Genomic DNA, 19986 nt, shown 5'->3' with positions numbered 1-19986 from the left:
GGGAGGCCGTATAACGCCGGTAACACACAGCCCTGCCATGAAGAGCTAGCATAGTGCTAGCGCTTATGCTATTCAAGTGCATTTGAACTTTCCGGTTTATTTTGTGCTAGCGACAACAATGACCGTGGTATTGCTATCACGAGAGATCACCACTGATCTGGGCTGTTCCTAGAAGAAAGGACATGCGCTAGGCGTCGACCACACAGTGCTCGTTCACTGCAGTCACTGCAGTCGGCTGTGCAACCTACTTTCGCGGTCTACAGAGTTAAGAGAATAAAGACAAAAATTTAATTCGGAAATTTTGGTGCAATAAACCCATGCACTATGATGGATGAAGGCAAATTTGTGCAACAAGACAGCAATTCTTGGTCTTGGACTTTCCTCGGGGCATTCGACGCAAGGAGAGTGGCGGTAGGGCCTACACAGAGCATGGTGCTTGGTTGTGTTTAATACGAGAATTAGAAATGATCAGATATTCCAATTCACCAGTCAATCAGCGACACTCAGCCGATAGAGTATATGAGATTCATTGAACATGGCATGGAGGTAGAAAGAGATCTCTTGCGACCTCCATGCCGTCTTCAATGAATCTCATATACTCTGTCGGTCGAGCGTCGCTGATTTACTAGTGTTTGAGTGTCTGATCATTTCTAATTCTCGTAAACACAACAGTTGTATTAGGGACTGGTCAGTGTCTTCGGCCTAGGGGGCGGTGGATTATTTTTGCCGATGTCAAAAAGTGGCTGAACCCCCCATTCCAACTTTCAAAAACAGGGTGACCCCACATTCCAACTTTCAAAAACAGGGTGCGACCCCCTGTGTAAAACAAAGGTTAACAAAAGTGGAATATAAATTGAATAATTCAGTAAATATTATATATATATATATATATATATATATATATATATATATATATATATATATATATATATATATATATATATATATATATATATATATAGGCCTATATATAATTTTGGGGTATATTTTCAACAATCAGTCATTCTGTGTTTTAATGAAATTGGTGTCATGTCAGTTGTAAGATAGGAACTTAAAAGTGTCAATTCTAAAGTTTGAGTACAGTATTTTGAATGAGCTGTATGTATTCCAACTCTCTTTATGCATAAGCAGATGTCCGAAACTATTGTAAGGAAAATGTGATTGAAATATTAGTGCATGTTGCTTCTTATAGAGAAAACAGAAAGTATCAAGAACTTGCCATGCTTTCATATGAAGGGCATGCTGAAAAATATGTTTGATATTTTAAGGGCGCGCCGAAAAATTTTAAACATACAGATATCTCAAATATATATATGTCAAATATATAAAGTTTTGCACTAGGACAGGGCTCTAAAAATATGTCTTATTATTATTAAAGTAACGCGCCCTAAGGGCGCCCGAAAATGCAACTCAATGCTGAAATTTGTGGCTGGCACAATGCATTTTATGCAAGTATGAGCCCTTGTTGAACTTGAAAAACACACTGACCCCCCCCCCTTATTGGGCATTTCAAAAACATGGTGCTCCCATCACCAAAGTCAAAGACAGGGTGACCCCATGAATCCACCGCCCCCTGGCTACGCAACTGACTAGTCCCTTAGCTACATGCTCGCGTGTACCTCCATGCTCCTTGTGTCAAATGCCCAGAGTAAAGTCCAAGACCAAGAATTGCTGTCTTTTTTACTCAAATTTACCTTCATCCATCATTGTGCATGGGTTTATTGCACCAAGATTTCAGTATTAAATTTTTGTCTTTATTCTCGTAACTGTGTAGACCGCGAAAGTTCGTTGCACAGCTGACGGACTGCAGCGGTCTCAGTGAACGATCGGTGTATGGTTGACGCCGTTGTATGGTTGACGAGTAGCCCTGCGTACAGGTCTGTGTGTTCCCAGCCGTATAACGCCGGGAACACACCCGGGGGAACACACAGACATGTACACAGGGCTAGGCTGCGAGCAGCCCAGATCAGTGTTGTGGCTATACCTTACTAGATCAAAATAAACCGGAAAGTTCAAATGCACTTTAATAGCACAAGCGCCAGCACTATCCCGGAGCACTATGCGTGTATTGGCTTTCGTCTTGCCAGGGTCTAGCCGCGTACGATACCGGGCAGAGTTCAATCACGCTTTCTGAGCACAAGCATCACCAGGTATTACACTCAATCCAAGACGAGTCTGTATGTAAAAGTGTCCCATGGAGTCTGTGTATAAAACTTCCTAGCTAGCTGTATGTAAAATTTTCCCGCCGAGTCTGTGTATAAAACTTCCTAGCTGGCTGTATGTAAATTTTCAAACCGAGTCTGTGTATAAAACTTCCCAGCTAGCTGTATGTAAATTTCCCACCGAGTCTGTGTATAAAACTTCCCCGCTAGCTGTATGTAAATTTTCCCACCGAGTCTGTGTATAAAACTTCCCACCTGGCTGTATGTAAAATTTCCCCACCGAGTCTGTGTATAAAACTTCCCAGCTGGCTGTATGTAAAATTTTCCAACCGAGTCTGTGTATAAAACTTCCCAGCTAGCTGTATGTAAAATTTTCCCACCGAGTCTGTGTATAAAACTTCCCAGCTAGCTGTATGTAAATTTTCCCACCGAGTCTGGTGTATAAAACTTCCCAGCTGGCTGTATGTAAAATTTTCCAACCTAGTCTGTGTATAAAAATTCCCAGCGTGCTGTGTCTTCAGAACGAGTTTGTATGTAAAATTTTCCCACCGAATCTGTGTATAAAACTTCTCAGCTATAGCTCTCTTCAGAACGAGTCTATATGTAAAATTTACCCACCGAGTCTGTGTATAAAACTTCCCAGCTATAGCTGTGCCTCAGAACGAGGCTGCATGTAAAACTTTGCTGTGTTTAGTTGTATTATCAGATCGAGGCTGATATATATAACACTGGCAAAATGCTTGATATACAACAATATATACACATATACTGATTCTGTACATGTGTCAAATACATTCAGTATACAGTACGTATGCTAATAAAATGCAAAGCTGCAGTGTACACTTAGTGTGCAAACATGTGCATTACGTATACTCATGATATGCATAGAAATACGCTACGCATATCAACGTATTGGAATGTTCCATATACAAAGATTACGCTGCATATGCTATTAGTATTCTGTTCCATATACATCAATATACGTAAATATGCTAAGCGCATATTAAGCATTTTGTCTAGTGTAAACTTTTTGCAGCTGTGCTGAGCTGAGTAAGTTTTCACATATAGAACCTCGTTCTGATACAGCGATACTTCATCAGACCGAGGCTGATATAAGATTTTGCAGCGCTGTCAGATACTGTAGAAGTCAGCAGCAGCCTCGAAAACGAGGTTAATGTAAAATCTTCGAGCTGTATCAAAGTCCGATGTACGTATACGTACGTACGTGCGTACGTATGTACGTATGTATGTATGTATGTATGTATGTATGTATGTATGTATGTATGTATGTATGTATGTATGTATGTATGTGTATATGTGTGTATATGTATATGTATGTATGTATTCTACATGTATATATTACATAATTCCTCTCTATATATACATTTTCCACCTCTTCTATCTCTAAAAGAGCTTGATTGTGTAAATTAATTTTTTTACATTTGGCGCCTTGTATGCAGCCAGTACTCTTGCGTCCGAGTTTCAGCTACTTAAGTACGTGGCTATCTTAGCGAGATCACCGGGCAGTATAGCTGGTTTGTGAACAAGTTTCCCTTGCCCTTGCTCTTGAGTTGCTTACATACAGCACTAAACATCTTTCGGCTGTTGGAAAATCTTCGCCATCAACTATATCAAAGTTTCGGCGCATTGGCGGCTTATTAAAAAATCTCTGAATGCCGTATCGCAGAGATTGAAGGGACTTTTTGGTGTAGAGTTCGCCCTCTGAGTCCGTACTTCCGCATAAAACGTACACAGAGCTGTGTCGAGGGTTGCCGCTGTGAACGTCTCGATCTCCCTGGGACTGTAACCATACTTCGAACTCAGGTAATTTTGGAAAACCGATACTGCACCGTTTGTCGCAACTCTAGTGTGCTTACTGTCCATCTGAAGCAAAATGTCATCCAGCTGAGCTGGTGTCAATTCAGCGTGTCGCTTTGAAGCCATAGTTGCCGGTACCATTACAACTTCCCCGATGCTAACTTGACACCTATTAACGCCTGTTAATCAGATGCGAAAAGCGCCACCTGTATGCATTTCGCGGCGAAGTGTAAATGAAGTTAGTTTGCTCACAGTATTAGTTAATGAGGGGATTATTGACGATGAATTTTCTGGCCAGCATTATGGCAATGCGGACCTTGATATGCTCACCCTCAAGTCCTCAACACGATACGGACTATGGCACGCTGGATCTGTGAAATATCCGATATTTACACGATATTTATCGGCGATTTCGGGACTCTAATATCGATACTAGACGATACTAGATTCAGTCAAATCGCAAGTAAATATCCGATATATATCGGAGATTTCACCACCTCCAAGTTCTGGCCAAACCCGACATCCACGGACTGACTCTAGCTTCGATACTAGACGATACTAGATTCAGTCAAATCGCAAGTAAATATCCGATATATATCGGAGATTGCACCACCTCCAAGTTCTGGTCACAAACCCGACATCCAAGGACTGACTCTAGCTTCGATACTAGACTATACTAGATTCATTCAAATCGCAAGTAAATATCCGATATATATCGGAGATTTCACCACCTTACAGTTCAGGTCAAACCCGACTTCCAAGGACTGACTCTAGCTTCGATACTAGACGACACTAGATTCAATAAAATGGCGCGTAAATATCCGATATATATCGGAGATTTCACCATCTTACAGTTCTGACCAAACCCGACTTCCAAGGACTGACTCTAGCTTCGATAATAGACGTTACTAGATTCAGTTATAATAGACGTTACTAGATTCAGTGAAATTGCGCGTAAATATCCGATATATATCTGAGATTTCAGCTTTTTATAATCTGGCTAAGCCAATCTAATTTCGATATTGTATAGTCTAGTAGCCGTAAATATCGAATATCATATAAAAGTGAAATGTCGCCTTGTCCTCTCTTTCACACAAACGAGATCGTCTTTGTCCGACAACGGAAGGTGACCGGGCAATTCATTTCGCAATCCAGTTTCTTCCAGTGATTGTCATTCGAAGTGTTTTTCACAAAGAAACAAGCTATAAAACTTCTCGACCAGTATTTTCCATTAGCATTAGCATAAACAAAAAACAGACAGACAAATAGCTAGATAGATAGATCATGTGGTGGATAGATAGATTATCTTTGTGACAGCGACTGTGAATGAAGATCAGACCACAGTCCCTCTATCCACAGAGGGACTGTGATCAGACAGAGAAGATACATGTAGATGGAAAAAGCGACGAAGAGAAATAGGGAGCAAGGAAGCAATCATTGTTCGCCGCGTTCGTTCAGTGAAATTTAAAATCGACGGAGGCTACGCTACACAAACAGGACTAAAATACCAACATTTATGTGGAAATGGAAATTTAAATTTCATGGTCACTGTTTTGGCCATTAAATGATAAGATTTTAAAGTGACACATATATATATATCCCTTTAAAAAAATTTAGCGATGGCCACAAAACTTTCAGTTTATGAAGGCATGTCTGCAGTAACATAGGATGGGGATTACGATATTGGCGTTGGTTGCCTTTCAACGACAACTCGCAGTGAGAGAGGCCTTGTTTTCGTGAAAATTGTCTTCCTTCAGTGACTGTCACTCTCACTGTGTTTTTATCTTAGAGGGACCTTTAAACATAATGTGTACCACCAGTAAATTGCAGTCTGTAAGCTCTGTTCAAAAAGGAACGCAGTCCTCGCTTCTAGCGTTTATGCGGCTTATGCTGGCACAATTATGTTTATCTAATTTGAATAGAAAAGGCTAACAACGTAAAAAGCGAGTTCTGTAAAAAGCATGCGAATCACTACCAGAGGAATAATTTCGACACCTTTTCATGCTCCATGAATCCATCATGAATGTCCATCAAATGTTGTTTCAACAAATTTTGCAATGTTTTGATGCATTATTTAGACAAAACATGATCTAACCTTTCGCCAAGGGCATTTGGCGAGAGATAAGCAGCATGGACCACGTGATCCACTGCCGTCCGCAGATAGGATTCAAAATTATGGTGAAGTCACCGTGGTTTAATGACCAGCTCGTAAATACCGTAGTCATGAGCGTTCATCTTACACTTTACACCCTTTGATGCAGCAAATACTGAGTCCGAATCACCACAAATTCAAGTAAATCAAAGTCCGAACTGAAAACCTTTATCTACGACTGAAACTTAACATCATTCCGTTCGAGGCCCGCGGCCCCCTCATTATCACCGGCATAAAAAAAATCGGCGTCATCAAGGGACTCTCAATTTTGTATTTTTATATTTTTTGATTCGGATGTAGCTTTACCTACACTTGGCTATTTAAAAATTGAATTCGTTCTCCACTGCTTGATGTAAATGTTCTGCTGGGAGTGTTTGAAGACTGTGAGACAATCACAATTATCGCCTGTGTTGTTTGCTGAATTAGCAACCTCAAGAATGGTACAAATTTTCATTACGATTTTCTTCTGACGGAAGTCCTTGTCTGATTCAAAACGTTTTGAAAACGATTGTGACTGGCGAGGCTACATCAGGATGCAATGCACTCGAGTGGAATACATAGACAATGTCTCTGTTTCTTGTGAGGTGGGATGAGGTAAGGTATACAGCTGCCGCTATGTCGTCATAAGTACGGACCGAAAGAAAGTAGGAGTTATACTTGTAAAATATGAACTTTAGTAGCAGTCAAGTCTACAAGCTATAGAAGTCGAGCGAAGTCTGCACGCCACGGTCATTCCACTCGCTTTTGTGGAGTGACCGTGCTTACGTCGTTCGACCATTTTCAGCTTTTGTGCTAGGTGTTGGTACAATGAAGCGTCTTTTCAGTTCTTTTGTACCGATGTCGCATCGCAATTGCCATGTGGTGTCAGAATTCGAAAATACCACGAAACCATAGTCCCTTGTAGAGGGACTGTGACGAAAATAATATTCAATCAAACTTTACAGGAGAAATTGTCGCGGTTTCCACACACTGCCTTGCATGCAAATGCTGTTCGAGTCGTTTGATTTTGGTATTATCGATGGTGTACGTGATTCACACCTTCCGACCGGCTTAGCATATTAACTACCCCGAATTTCGGGGTTGCATACATGGCTAGTTAGCATCGGCGAAGTTGTAATGATCAGCTGGGAGCGAATGACAATTTGTTAAGCGCAAAAAGCATGCGCAGTACGCAAACGCGGTAGCGGGCTATGTCAACGCACGCGACAGGGCTAGATCACCAAAACCATGTTCTATCACCTTTTCTCCTATATCACGTGAGTGCGAATCAGCCAATCACAGCATCTGGATGATACATGAGGTGTAATGAGATATGATATATGATATGATATGATATGATATGATATGATATGATATGAATGATATTTAGAGGTTATTACCCAATATCGCCTGTTCCTGTGTCGTATCAGCATGAGTGTCATTTGTGCTGCGTCAGACACTCGACTTCGTCTCGTGTCTGACGCAGCACAAATGACACTCATGCTGATACGACACAAGAACAGGCGATATTGGGTAATAACCGATTTATCATATACCCATGCCCATAATTTTAGGGAATTTTTACTAATAGAACGAAAAACCCTAAATTTTGAGGCTGTACTTTATGACGCCTTGCGCATAAATATCAGATGTTTATGTGAACAGGCTTCATTCATAAAGTATACGACGAAGATGTCAACATCATGCGCGACATCGCTGCAAGTCGTCCATATCTCAATGAAACCCAAGAAGAAAGACACCGGGATACAAAAATCGTCATACAGAAGAACATTTTAAGGTGCAATATGCTATTACAACTGTAACCGATCAAAAACTGCCCAGCTTTAAATCTATTCTGATTTCGATCGTCGTAGGGCACGGGGCTCGCGGAGAGGATGCCATTTTGTTAGTTTACCCTTAGAGTTGCCATGTCAACAGTCGTCGCGCGCGCGACATCGCTGTCACGAAATTCGCTCACTACCTGTTTGGTGGAGACCGTGCACAGTGCCGGCGCCGTTCGAACGGCAGAATATTTGCTAGAACTTGACCAAAAAAATACCATGGGAAAAAATTTCAAGACTCAACGTGATATTTCCGTATTTTGCAACCAGAAATACCCGTGTTCCTCGAAGCCCTTCAAGTTTTTACGTCGGCGACATCGCTTCGCAGGCGGGGAGCGGCAGCCATTTTGTTGTTTACGTTGTTTACAAACAAACTGCTAATGTAGTTCGGGAAAACTCTAAAACTGATGACGTTCATCGTGCATATCTCGACGTTTACCGTGAAATATCACGGCTGATATTTTACGGTGAACGTCACTAGGATGTAGCAATATGGGCATGGGTATATGATAAGAACATGGTATTGTAAAGTGCAATTAGGCCTACTTTATGCTATGATACTTACATAATATTGAATATGTATGCTAGTACATAAATAATAACACATGAGAGCGCGGGCAAGATCACGATTTATTGCCTGCCCAAGGGATGGTGGTCATGATCGAAATATTGATGATGCCCGAGCCGTAGGCGAGGGCATCATCAATATTTCGATCATGACCACCAGCCCGAGGGCAGGCAAAAAATCGTGATCTTGCCCTAGCTCTCATGTTTATTATTTTTATTACACCAAACAAACTTCTTCGAGTACAGTTCGCCTTTCTGCATGAGTCCGGACCTCAGCGTAAAATGTTGTCAGTGCCAAGTCTAGGGTTGCCGCTGAAAGTTTGCCGATCTCCTCGGTCGCGTATCCAAATTTGTTGCTTGCATAGTCGCTGAACACAGAAATTGCATTCCTTGTTGCCATTTCGTTCGTTTGCTGTTTACTTGCATCAAAATATCGTCTAACTGTGCCGGTGACAGCTCTGCATGACGTTTCGCAGCGATAGTAGCAAGTACAAGCGAACGACAATTTGTTACGCGCAGAAAGGATGCGCAGTAAGTAAAATGACGTCATCCATGTAATATCAAATGCAGAGGGCATCATCAAGTTCGCAGAGGGCATCATCACGTTCGCAGAGGGCATCATCACGTTCTTTTACATGTCACGTGAGTCGTGTTTAACCAATGGCAGTGCACGCTGAATGAGTGAGGTGTAATAATACATTATGTGGTGCTAATAACGTAAAGTTAGTAGATGATAATATGGAACAGTACTAATATAGTATATTATCATTATTAAGTCTAAAACGTGCTGTATTTCTCCATTTATAGTCCGTGTCGGAAGTTAGAAAGGCGAATGTTAGTGTCGGCAAAAGTATAGACAGAGAAACATCCTATTTCAACATCAAGAGTTCTGCTGCATGGCGCATCAAAACAAAATTTATTTTTTTTATTTTTATTTGCCTTTATTTAATGAGGGTAGCCTTGTAAACTCTAGAGAGAGTTATCTCCCCAAGGCCCTCGACATTACAACAAATATATACAAAACCACAAAAACAATTTTCAAAGTGAAAATACAAAAAACCACATATAACAACTGGCAAATTTAACCGGAAAAACCTGTAAAAATTAAAATTCTGCCCTATATTGTTTTAAATTCTGCCCTATATTGTTTTAAACAATCTCAGAAGATTTGACTTCTGTTTTCAACCTATTCCATTCATAGCTCCCTGTACTGACCATGTGCATTTAAAAACATTCAGTTTGGCTCTAGGGATATCAAGCTTATTTTGGGAGCAAGCTCTGGTCACACGGCTATGACACTGATTGGCATATTGGAACATTTCCGTCATATACAATGGGGCTATACCTTTTAAGGATTTAAAAACTAAAAATATATATTTTTTGTATAAAATTCTATCAGGTTAAAGCATAATATGTAATGATCTAAATAGTCCATTGGTCGGATAATTATATTTAGTGCCCATCATAACACACACAGCGCGTTTCCGTAATTGGAATTACTTGTTTATATTTGCACTAGTTCCCCATGCACTACAACAATAGTCCAAAATGAATGAGTCCAATGTCTGATGCAATTGACACTGTGACAATGAATGCGCACAAGGGTTGTCCTATGATGATCAACTCAACTAATATTGTACACGGGAAGAAGTCACGGCCCATGTTGCACAATACTTCAAAACCAACAAAACAAAAGACCACCTTGTAATAGATAACTCAAGGTGATCACAAATACTTAAAATGTATAGTGCTTGGACTGGTAAATATTGCTTATTCCCCTTCCACGGGCACTCGTAGCCTTTGAGGCTTTGCCTTCGTCTTGTATATGTGCCCCTGTCATTCATTGTCTTTTGTGTTTGACACTATTTTGGGGTTTTTTTTGAAAATCTTAAACGCACTAGGTCTTGTCAGATGATAGGTAGGTAGGTTTAGTATATGTATATTTACTGTTGGTTTAGATTCGATATAATTTTGTTGCATGGATGAGTTATGTTTTCGATTATTTTCTACAACGGATGGGTTTACAACAAAATCGGGAGATGTTAGAGAGGCACTTATTGCCAGATACTAGCATTTCATAAGTTCGGAAGCTATGCAATAGCCACTGATCGTTCTTCAGCCTAGTGCGCGTTGATCAGCCGTAACCAAACCAAAGAGCGCCCTCGTATAAGAGATGTATTCTTCACCAAGTAGCAGCAGTGCTAAAGGGTATAGTGAAGTTTTGAGTGTTGAATTTTAGCAAAATTATAGTTAATCGGAAAATACACGGAGAAAAGTCGATAAATAGTGTACCTCAAATACCCTGACCTGAAGATTTCAAAATTCGAGAACTGAGAAATTTTGTTAATTTGCAGGCAAATAAACATCCAGAATGTTGATACTGTCAACCTATTGCACACTACCAGCTTTGTGCATTTCGTTTAGTATTAGTTTTCGCATACATTGTCATCAATGATACGAGGATTTACTTTCTATGATTAAAGCAAACAAAACAAAATTGGAAAGAAGGAATTATCATCTTGGAGAACGCCATTGACGGCGGCATATTAAAGCTGTGTCGGTTGACTTACTAGCCCTTACATACATTTTTCAACAGGTGCACTCTGTCTGTTATTTGAACATACGTTGGGGAAATATTTAATCATTTACCTAGGCAAAAATATTTAATTTTATACGATTATGTCCTTTCAGCATCGATTAACATACAATTACTAGGAAATTTGGAGTTCATTAAATGTGCAAGTGATTCGGCATCTATTCGACATGTGAATAATTTCTAACGACAGAGTAAGCAAAAATCAATGCGTGTTTCTTCAACTTTGAATTTGTTTATATAGGCTCTTATAAAACATAATCCCACAGCAATAAATAAATATTGAAAGAGACATGAAACCCTTTGTCTCTGAAGTAAATCTTTTGCACAATATTTGAATGTTTGTCGCAATTTTTTACATTTTCAGTCTTAACTCTGTAGATAGCTATTGCTGGCATTGGTACCAGTCGACAACGCCAGCATTACAAAGCATTGAAACATTTTTATCACAAGGTGGCTCATGATGCAGATTGGAATGTAGCAGATGAATTTACGTATATGGTGATATTGTCTAGGCGCATTCAGTCATACTTACATATATTTACATCGTCGATGTCAGTCGTGTCAAGCTTGCTTGCTCGAAATTGTTGCATACCGATGATATCACCGAATTTGTATTTATCCAACTTGGGTCTGACTGTCTGTAAAATATTATTCACTGCCTCTTCGCGTTTTCCCTTTTCTTCCATTTCAATGACTCTTCTTGCTGCAGCTGCCACCTCATTTTTATCGCACACGTACTCCTGTCGGATAGAATTAGTTTGCACTGGTTCAAACTGGAAAATTAAGCAGTGAAAATGTGCGGACATGTAAAGGAGAATAAAGGGCACACCTTTTTCACTGGAGCTGATTCTTCGCTGCCCATTTTTGAAGTTGACCAAGCAGTGTATATGTCTAGCCGCAACCGTCTCTGTAACACAACTAATCTGTTTCTCCTGTTATATGACAATTTATTGGCTGCTAACAAAGTTAGACTCATTCTTGATTGGTCGACGTGGAAGTCGAACTCAACAACGTCATGCTTTACAATAGATCACTGTATCCACCTTTATGATACAGTCTAGGGCCGGGGCAGCATGCTTTTTCAGTACTTCGGGACCGGCGGGAATCGTGCAAATGTAAAGAAATATTGACCGGTGGTAAGTGTGGACCAGTTCACTGGGAAGTGATTAAGGAACTGGTTGAAACACTGCGTCATGCACGAGAGAGACACTCTTAAAGTGCCTGACAAATGTAAATACTGAAAATTTACCTTGTCACGACCCTTTGTCTTGTCGTTTTGCTTGTTTTAATTCCTTTTTTTATTTATACGTTTAGAGTTTACATTCTGTCTCTTAGACTTTCGACTATTGATATTACGAGTACGAAAAGTATTCTGGCCAATGTCGGCAATTAATGTACGGTTTCGTTATGTGTGATTCACAGTCTTTTTCTGAACGCAACGCCATAAGACACTGGGCCATAAATTTATTTTACGCCGTAGATCTAGAAGAGCCCTATCTTTAGAAGTTAACCAAAAAATAGCAAAAGACACATGGATCGCCTGTCTCTATAGTTGACTGGAATATACGAAAAATCGATAATTTCATAGATCGTTCATATGACAAGTCTTATTCTTTCTAGGTATCTGCAAATGCGAGTCTGATATACAATTTCTTGTAAACCGTATGGCAGACTGAAAGTGACATGTAACTCTGCGAAATGTTTTAGTCGAAGTCTTATTTACTCTTTCCTTACATGACTGTAATTCAGACAAATATTGGTAGAACAGAAGGCATGGCGCTCAAAACACACACACTATGTGCTCTGTTGGTAATCACACTCTGTCCCACACTAAAATACGGTGCAGCTGATGCAAACACTATTTGCCTGCCTTGTATTTTGTATCGTAATTTTGTAATTTTAACGTAATATATTTTCGAATTTTTCTTCCCGTTGGTCAGGGCTTAGTTATATCTTAAAACTCAGTAATAATGTGCAGAAGACTACGTCAGATTTGGATCAACAAGTACTCGCCAAATTATTGATGTGTTACAAATACTACATTTCCCTAAATTCTTCACATGGCTTTTCTACATGCAAAATCTTTTGTCAGTCACTGAATGGATTTTTAGCTCAGTAGTCAATATTAGGGCAGATAAAAGATAATCGTTTTCTATATGTCTACATTTTATTATTTTCTATAAGAGGTGGTGGCATGTTCCTTATTCAAAAATACACATAAAAAATCTTAATGTAATTATCATTTGTATCGCAAATTATTCTATAACTCTCCCATACTTGTTCGCGGCTTACTAACAGCGATGATAGATTTCTTCGATTTCAACATTTGTTCTCGTTTCTCCAGATTGTCTTTCTCTGTCCACACGCCTATAAAATCGAAGCTAATTTCATAGGTGCATTGTCTAATTCTTCCTCCTTCCTTTTCGCAAATAATGACTGTACTGTGCATGGTCGGATTTCAATACCAGGGCTTTCAGAAAATATATACTTTTGTATGGGTTGGGACTTATATAAGTGACAAAAAATAAAAAGTATCTGAAAGTGTCTATAAGGTATTTCGCTACCTTTAAGTTTTCTGCATATAATTTGACCAAAAGATATTTTTTCTGAATTTATTGCCTCATGGTTAAAGCGAAGAGTAGTTTGTTTTACTTAGAATTATGCAGTATAATTTTTCAGAGTACATCACAGTAGTAGAAATATTGAAATATCATTCACATAAATGTACACTATTTGCCATTGATGCCCTCCCTATCTGTTATCAAGAAATGATGTGCTTATACTGCGCTGCTGCTTCCGTCCAAAATTCAAGATGATCAATGGAGTTGGTGATCAAATACGTGAATTAGGTGGTACTGCCAGTAACGGAGGGGTTGGCATTTCTGGTATTTGTTGACTTCACCAAGCGTTTTGCCGCAATCGTTATGGAAACAAAGTATACATATATCAACATCAAAGTCTACCATTCTTCCCATTTCTTTCAAATGTCAAAAGGGGATTCATAATCTGTAAAGTTTGGGTTGCCATAAGTAATTCAGGATCACCTAGCATTTTGGCCTCTGCGCGAGCATCAACATAAGTATAAGTTCATTACCTGTCACATTCAGTTTGTCATATCGATCCGCATTGTCCCTTCTTTCTGTCTTTTCAAAAGTAAAACATTTGTTCCTGTCCGCGATACCTCTCGGTATCGTTGTTATTTCTTTTTCTGTGGCCCAGTCGTGTCTTTCTCTTTCTTATTTCAGTCCTTCACTTACACCTGACAACCTTCCTCGAGAGTTGAACATTTTGTAAACTTTGTTGCAGTGAACACTGCACCTAATACTGCCATACGAACTGCTGCTGCCATTGTATGTTTAAAGGTTATTTAAGCAATAAAGCACACCCGGCGACGGTATACCACGATATTTTGACAAGTTCACCACATATATGCACGAGCGATAGCGAGAGCCTATATGGAGTGAAATGGTCACAATCGAGTGGTATACCGTCGCTCGGTGTGAGTTATTGCTATTATAGCATACCAGTATATTGAAATTCTAGCGTGGAATGCCAAAAACGGATTTTTGCTCACGCGCTCGCGCGTTTGCCAGCCATGGTATATTGCCAATATACCAAGGTTCTGTTCGCATCTCGACCAATCAGATCGCTGTATTTGCGAAACCAATATACTGGTATAATATAATACCGAATATCGCCTGTTCCTGTGTCGTATCAGCATGAGTGTCATTTGTGCTGCGTCAGACACTTGACTTCGTCTCGTGTGTGACGCAGCAAAAATGATACGAATACGTTATTACGCCTTGCTCATAAATATCGGAATATTTATGTGAACAGACCTCATTGATAGACTATACAAAGAAGTCAACATCACGCACGATATCGTTGCAAGTCCTCTGTATCTCAATAAACCCATGATAAGAAGAAAGACACCGGGATTCCAAAATCGCCATATTGGAGGAACCTTTTAGGATGCACTATGCTATTACAATCGTAACCGATCAAAATTGTACTCTGCTTTAAATCTCTTCTGATTGATTTCGATCTCGCTCGATCGTCGTACGGCACGGAGAGGGGCTGTCATTTTGTTTGTTACCCTGAGAGTTTACCCTCTGAGTTGATTATTTTTTTCTGGAGCCATATAATGAACAATACCCAAGCTATGGGAAAGGTTGTCCCCTCATACAGTGAATTTAAAAATCGTCTTTTGTTCGCCTTAAACTGTATGTGGTAAAAGAAGAAATATTAATCAATAATTATTTCGTCTAAAAACACATAAGCTGTCCCAGAGAAAGATACCCTAACAGATTATTTGCTTGTTGTAGTAGTGTCTTGGGCCTTGTTGGCAAGAAAAATATGTCCCGTTGGCTTTAATAATTGAAAACCAACTATAAAAACACAACAATTATTTAGCAATTATTTTGCCTCTTCTGGGCTCGCTCCGCTCACATAGTCAACTATAGTAGAAGTCAATAACTGACAGAGTCTGTGCCTGCTACGTCTGCACCAGTTTCTGTGATTCATGTGAAAATTTTACTCTCCCCATTCTGTTGGTACTGCAATCTGATGAAGATCTTTTCTCGTGTTCGGTAAACTTACTTTCACCTTTGCTCCACTTTCGGCTGTTCCCTCTGACAGAAACATTGCTTTTCCCACGCCCATATTATCCGTTGCTTTGCAGGCCCCATAGTTTCGCAAATCCCAGTGTCTGCAGTCGTCCTTTGACAAATTACTGCCATAATTTTACATCCCAATTTCAAACGATTGGCATTGATCAGGCTAACACTAAAAGACCACCGTAAGGCCTCACATGTACGCTGTGCGACCTGTTCTCTTTTGTCTTCAGGACAGTACCAAGTCTCTGCATCAAGTCACCTATGGAGGTAGCTAACTAGATCTTACAAACTAGATCTAACATGACATATATTGTCTTGTCACTGATAATAGCGAAGAGTTTTGACCCATACCTCAGCAAGGCTCTCTCCCAGTTCCCGTTTATTCTAACTGCTGACTATACGTAATGGGTCATTCCCCGAAGATTTCCTACTTGTACAACAAACAAACGCATAAAGTAGTCTCTGTCTCATTTTTGTTTCTATCACTGGCTCGCTTACCTGTCGTGAAACTGCTCTACGAACCTTCCGGGCTTCTGCCATGTATGCTATATGTCAAGGCCTGCATATATATTAAAATCCTATTTAAGGGGCTTCTCATCAGGCTTGATATTCTGGGTATAAAAATACGATATACATTTAATATATAATGGTAAAAGTGCAAAGCCAAATTGTCTACATAGTGATTCGCTCTTGTCATGGATCTGTTTGTCCGTGTTTTCTTCATATTGTTAACTCACTTAAGGGGGCGCTGTACCCAACACAGTGTATTTTAGGCTCCAAAATTGTGGTTTTTTGCAAATATTCATTCAAGCTTAATTAATGTGTTGTCCCAAGATTAAAACATTGGTTGGGTTCACCTTTTAGCTTGTAAAGCAGTCGTATGTTGCTTGATAAAGAAGTGTTAATTAATGTAAATGTATGCATATCACCCGATTTCCTGGCTTCTGTTTCTTCCGATTTCAGGATTTCCAAAGAATTGAACTCAATTCTGGCTGGTTCAAATTTTCTGAAATTTTCACATTATGTTGTTTAATAATGTTCAATGTTTATCATCACTTTTTGAGTGTTAGTCTTTCAACTCATGCAATTTAAGAATGCAGATATATAAAGCAAAATAAAATAGACATTTTTACTACATACACTCTTCTTTCAAGTAAAATATTAGGTATATCTGTTGTTGGATTGCTCTGTTTGACGTTTGCATTCAATCTTTGAAATCACAGAAAAAGCCGAAGAGTGTGTCTATTGTCTTGATTTTTTACTAATGTTCTTAAATAGGTACATTTTTACTGTCATTACGCAATTCTATTGGCAAGGGAAACGTTTGGTATTTGAAAGGTCTAAAAGAAGGCAAAAAAGTTAAATGCATTGTTTAAATTTTGATAGTAATTTTCTTGGATCTGTTTGCTAAAATGACATGTTATGTCCATATCAATAATTGTTAATTACCATAAACAGGCAGCTTCACAGTCAATCTATTATTTGCTGCGATATCACTGATATATGCCTGAAATGTTTTCATCAATATTGAAAAAAAACTTAAAGTTCTTATCTTTTATTAAATATGTCGATTACTGTGTCAAACACAGGAGTTCCATTTGAATTTAAATTTATTTATTTCTTTTTGACATTGATTTTAAAAAATGTTTTGAACGGCTGGATATTTCCAGATATTAATCATTTGTCTAGACTTACAATGAGCAGTTTTTAACCCTGTTGTTCTAGGTTTTTATAATATGCAAATAATGACATTTTCTCAAATTCCTTTTGTGGAGCCAAAAAATTGCGATATCCTTTGTAGAGTATACAAAAGAATGTTTCAGCCAATCAGATTTCTTTATCATCAGCAAACGTTACATATTGGTTTCTACTACCTAGTTACACGCAACTAGTTATACGCATTTCTCAGCACAGGCTGAATATTGAAGTTTGGTTGACAAATGCCATTTTCAGTGTTAAATTTTACAAAGTGGCGAGAGCGGGAAAAGAAAAATACAAATATCAAAAATGAAAATCTTTCACGAAGAACGAATTTGTCACGGATGCTTAAAAATCGGTGCAGTGATAAAATTATTGTAACGGTTTGTTGTGATCATAATTGTTTACGTGCACAAACACACATTATAAATGAGCAGACTGTTCAATTCCGTTAATGAGGCGTGCAGTAGTGTGTGCATACGTCCTTGTCCTTTTTGTCAGCGTACCTAATATTACCTGTAAGACACAGGTAAGCATGTTGTTATATTTATTGTTCTTTAAGCTAAACAGGTTTGTTTGGGCCTTCAAACCCATCCTCTAGTTGAGAAAATAGTCATACGAAAACTAAAGAATCCGAGCTTGACGTGAAAAACCAATGGATAAATATATTATCAGCTTTGCCATAAGTAGAAATTGATAAACAAAAAGAGTAGGCATTATGTTCATGTCAGGAAGAACTGTCCAAAAATGTTATATTTCGTCTCCTGTAACGTCTTTCCCTTAAAACTTTTATCGGATGCTAATATATCTAGAAACAGATTCAAAATCAAGTGTACGTGTGCTGAATCTTTTGAATCCAAATTTCGATTTGTAGACCATATTATTTTAAGAAATGCTGGCATGTTAGATTTGTTTAAGAACTGTCATCTGAACATTGATCAGGGAGGGGTAGCATAAAAATCTAAAAATTTAAAACCTGTCATTACGACTGAATTTTCATGCACGTTGAAACATCGCTGCCCCAATAAATTTATCAAGGATTGTATCAAGGAATGTTCTGTGTATGTAGATGTTTACGTGAAAAGACACTGATTATGAGCCGAGTGATCAAACACCCTAATGTGGAATGCGGTATTGTGTGCATACATCCTTGTCAGTGTTATCAGCTTATCTGATACTGCCAGTGAGACAAAGGTTGGTGTTTGTTTCATCGATCTAAATCTGTACCTTGTCAGTTTTACCAGCGTACATGATACTACCCGTCGGACAAAGGTTTGTCTTTGTGAAACTTATTCTTTTCAACTCAATTAATATGTTTGTTCCGGAGAAGAACACTTTGCAAGATTAAAATGGTATTTTTTGGAAAATCGAATATGGCAGCGATTTTATTTGTAAATCCTAAAGATAACTCATGATAGCTATATAAGAAATTCAAATTGACTATACACTCAGGTCTTCAGGAGCAGCAATTTTTAGGTATTTAGAAAATCTAATATCGCCGCTAAGTAACGTGACCAATCAAAATTTTAAGGAATATATGCACCTTTTAGCCCTGCAAGTTTGAGAAGTTTATTTTATTTCGGTTTTTGAGATCAAGAGTGACAAAAATGTTACGGAGGAAGAAAAAAGGGAAGTAGGGAAAGAAGAAGAACAAGAAAAAGAACAAGAATATTGAACTCCAGTAAAACCAATAGGGGGCCAAGCCGCAAGGCTTTGGCTCCTAAAAAGTGTTTGGAATAGAGGGCTATTTCAGATATTAATCAGTTGTCTACAATTATAATGAGCACTGACAGCACCATATTTTCTGAACCATTGATTTTGTGTGTTTCTAATCCAATGGAAGTAATAACATTTTCTCAAGTTCACTTTGTGAAAACATACATTTACAATATCGTTTTACAGAGTTTACAAACAATGTTACGACAAATCTGAATTTGTCACTCTAGCCTATGCTACCAGGTGGCACTCACCTACCATAGCTGCTGCTGCTGCTAAAGTTGTTGTTGTTGTTGTTGTTGTTGTTGTTGTTGTTGTTGTTGTTGTTATTGTTTTCAAAGTGAACTCGTAAAGGTTCTCAGGTTCCTTAATAAAGGTTGAAGCAAAGTTTCAAGTATTTCGGTTTGCAGACCGAATTATTTTAAGCAAATGCTTGACTGCTACATTTGTTTAATAACTGTCATCTGAATAGTGTTAAATATTCACATTTACCAGGAGGAGGGAGGATAAAATATATCCAAATCGAAAATCTTTTATTACGACAGAATTTTCATGGACGTTGAATCATCGCTACCCCAATAAATTTATTTAGGATTTTGTTAAGGAATGTTCTGTGTATGTAGCTGTTTAAGTGCAAAGACGCTGATTATGGGACGAGTGATCAATCACCCTAATGTGGAATGCAGTATTGTGTTAGTCTTATCAGTGTATCTGATTTTGTGTGTTTGTGATATTTATTTTTTGTTGCTAAACTGGTTTGGCTGTGTCCTTCCACCCCTTTCCGTGTTTGGAAGAAAGCCAAGTGAATAATAGAGATACTGACTTTAACGTGAACAACCAA

The 19986-nt window shown here is 38.7% G+C and overlaps 1 protein-coding gene across 1 annotated transcript in view; it reads right to left on the bottom strand.

Moving 5' to 3' along the window:
- LOC139126411 (uncharacterized) overlaps positions 1-15777 on the bottom strand; it is a 32131-nt gene extending 16354 nt beyond the window's left edge. Inside the window, exons 1-2 of the mRNA XM_070692473.1 lie at positions 15715-15777; positions 11648-11888 (exon numbers count right to left, since the gene is read on the bottom strand). Of these exons, the coding sequence (XP_070548574.1) occupies positions 11648-11888; positions 15715-15777 (304 nt within the window). The remainder of the gene's footprint in view (positions 1-11647; positions 11889-15714) is intronic.
- Positions 15778-19986: the final 4209 nt, after the last annotated feature.

Source organism: Ptychodera flava, assembly GCF_041260155.1.
Source record: "Ptychodera flava strain L36383 chromosome 3 unlocalized genomic scaffold, AS_Pfla_20210202 Scaffold_27__1_contigs__length_13241970_pilon, whole genome shotgun sequence".
NCBI classification, from domain to species: domain Eukaryota; kingdom Metazoa; phylum Hemichordata; class Enteropneusta; family Ptychoderidae; genus Ptychodera; species Ptychodera flava.
This window is presented reverse-complemented; position numbering and strand designations above follow the sequence as displayed.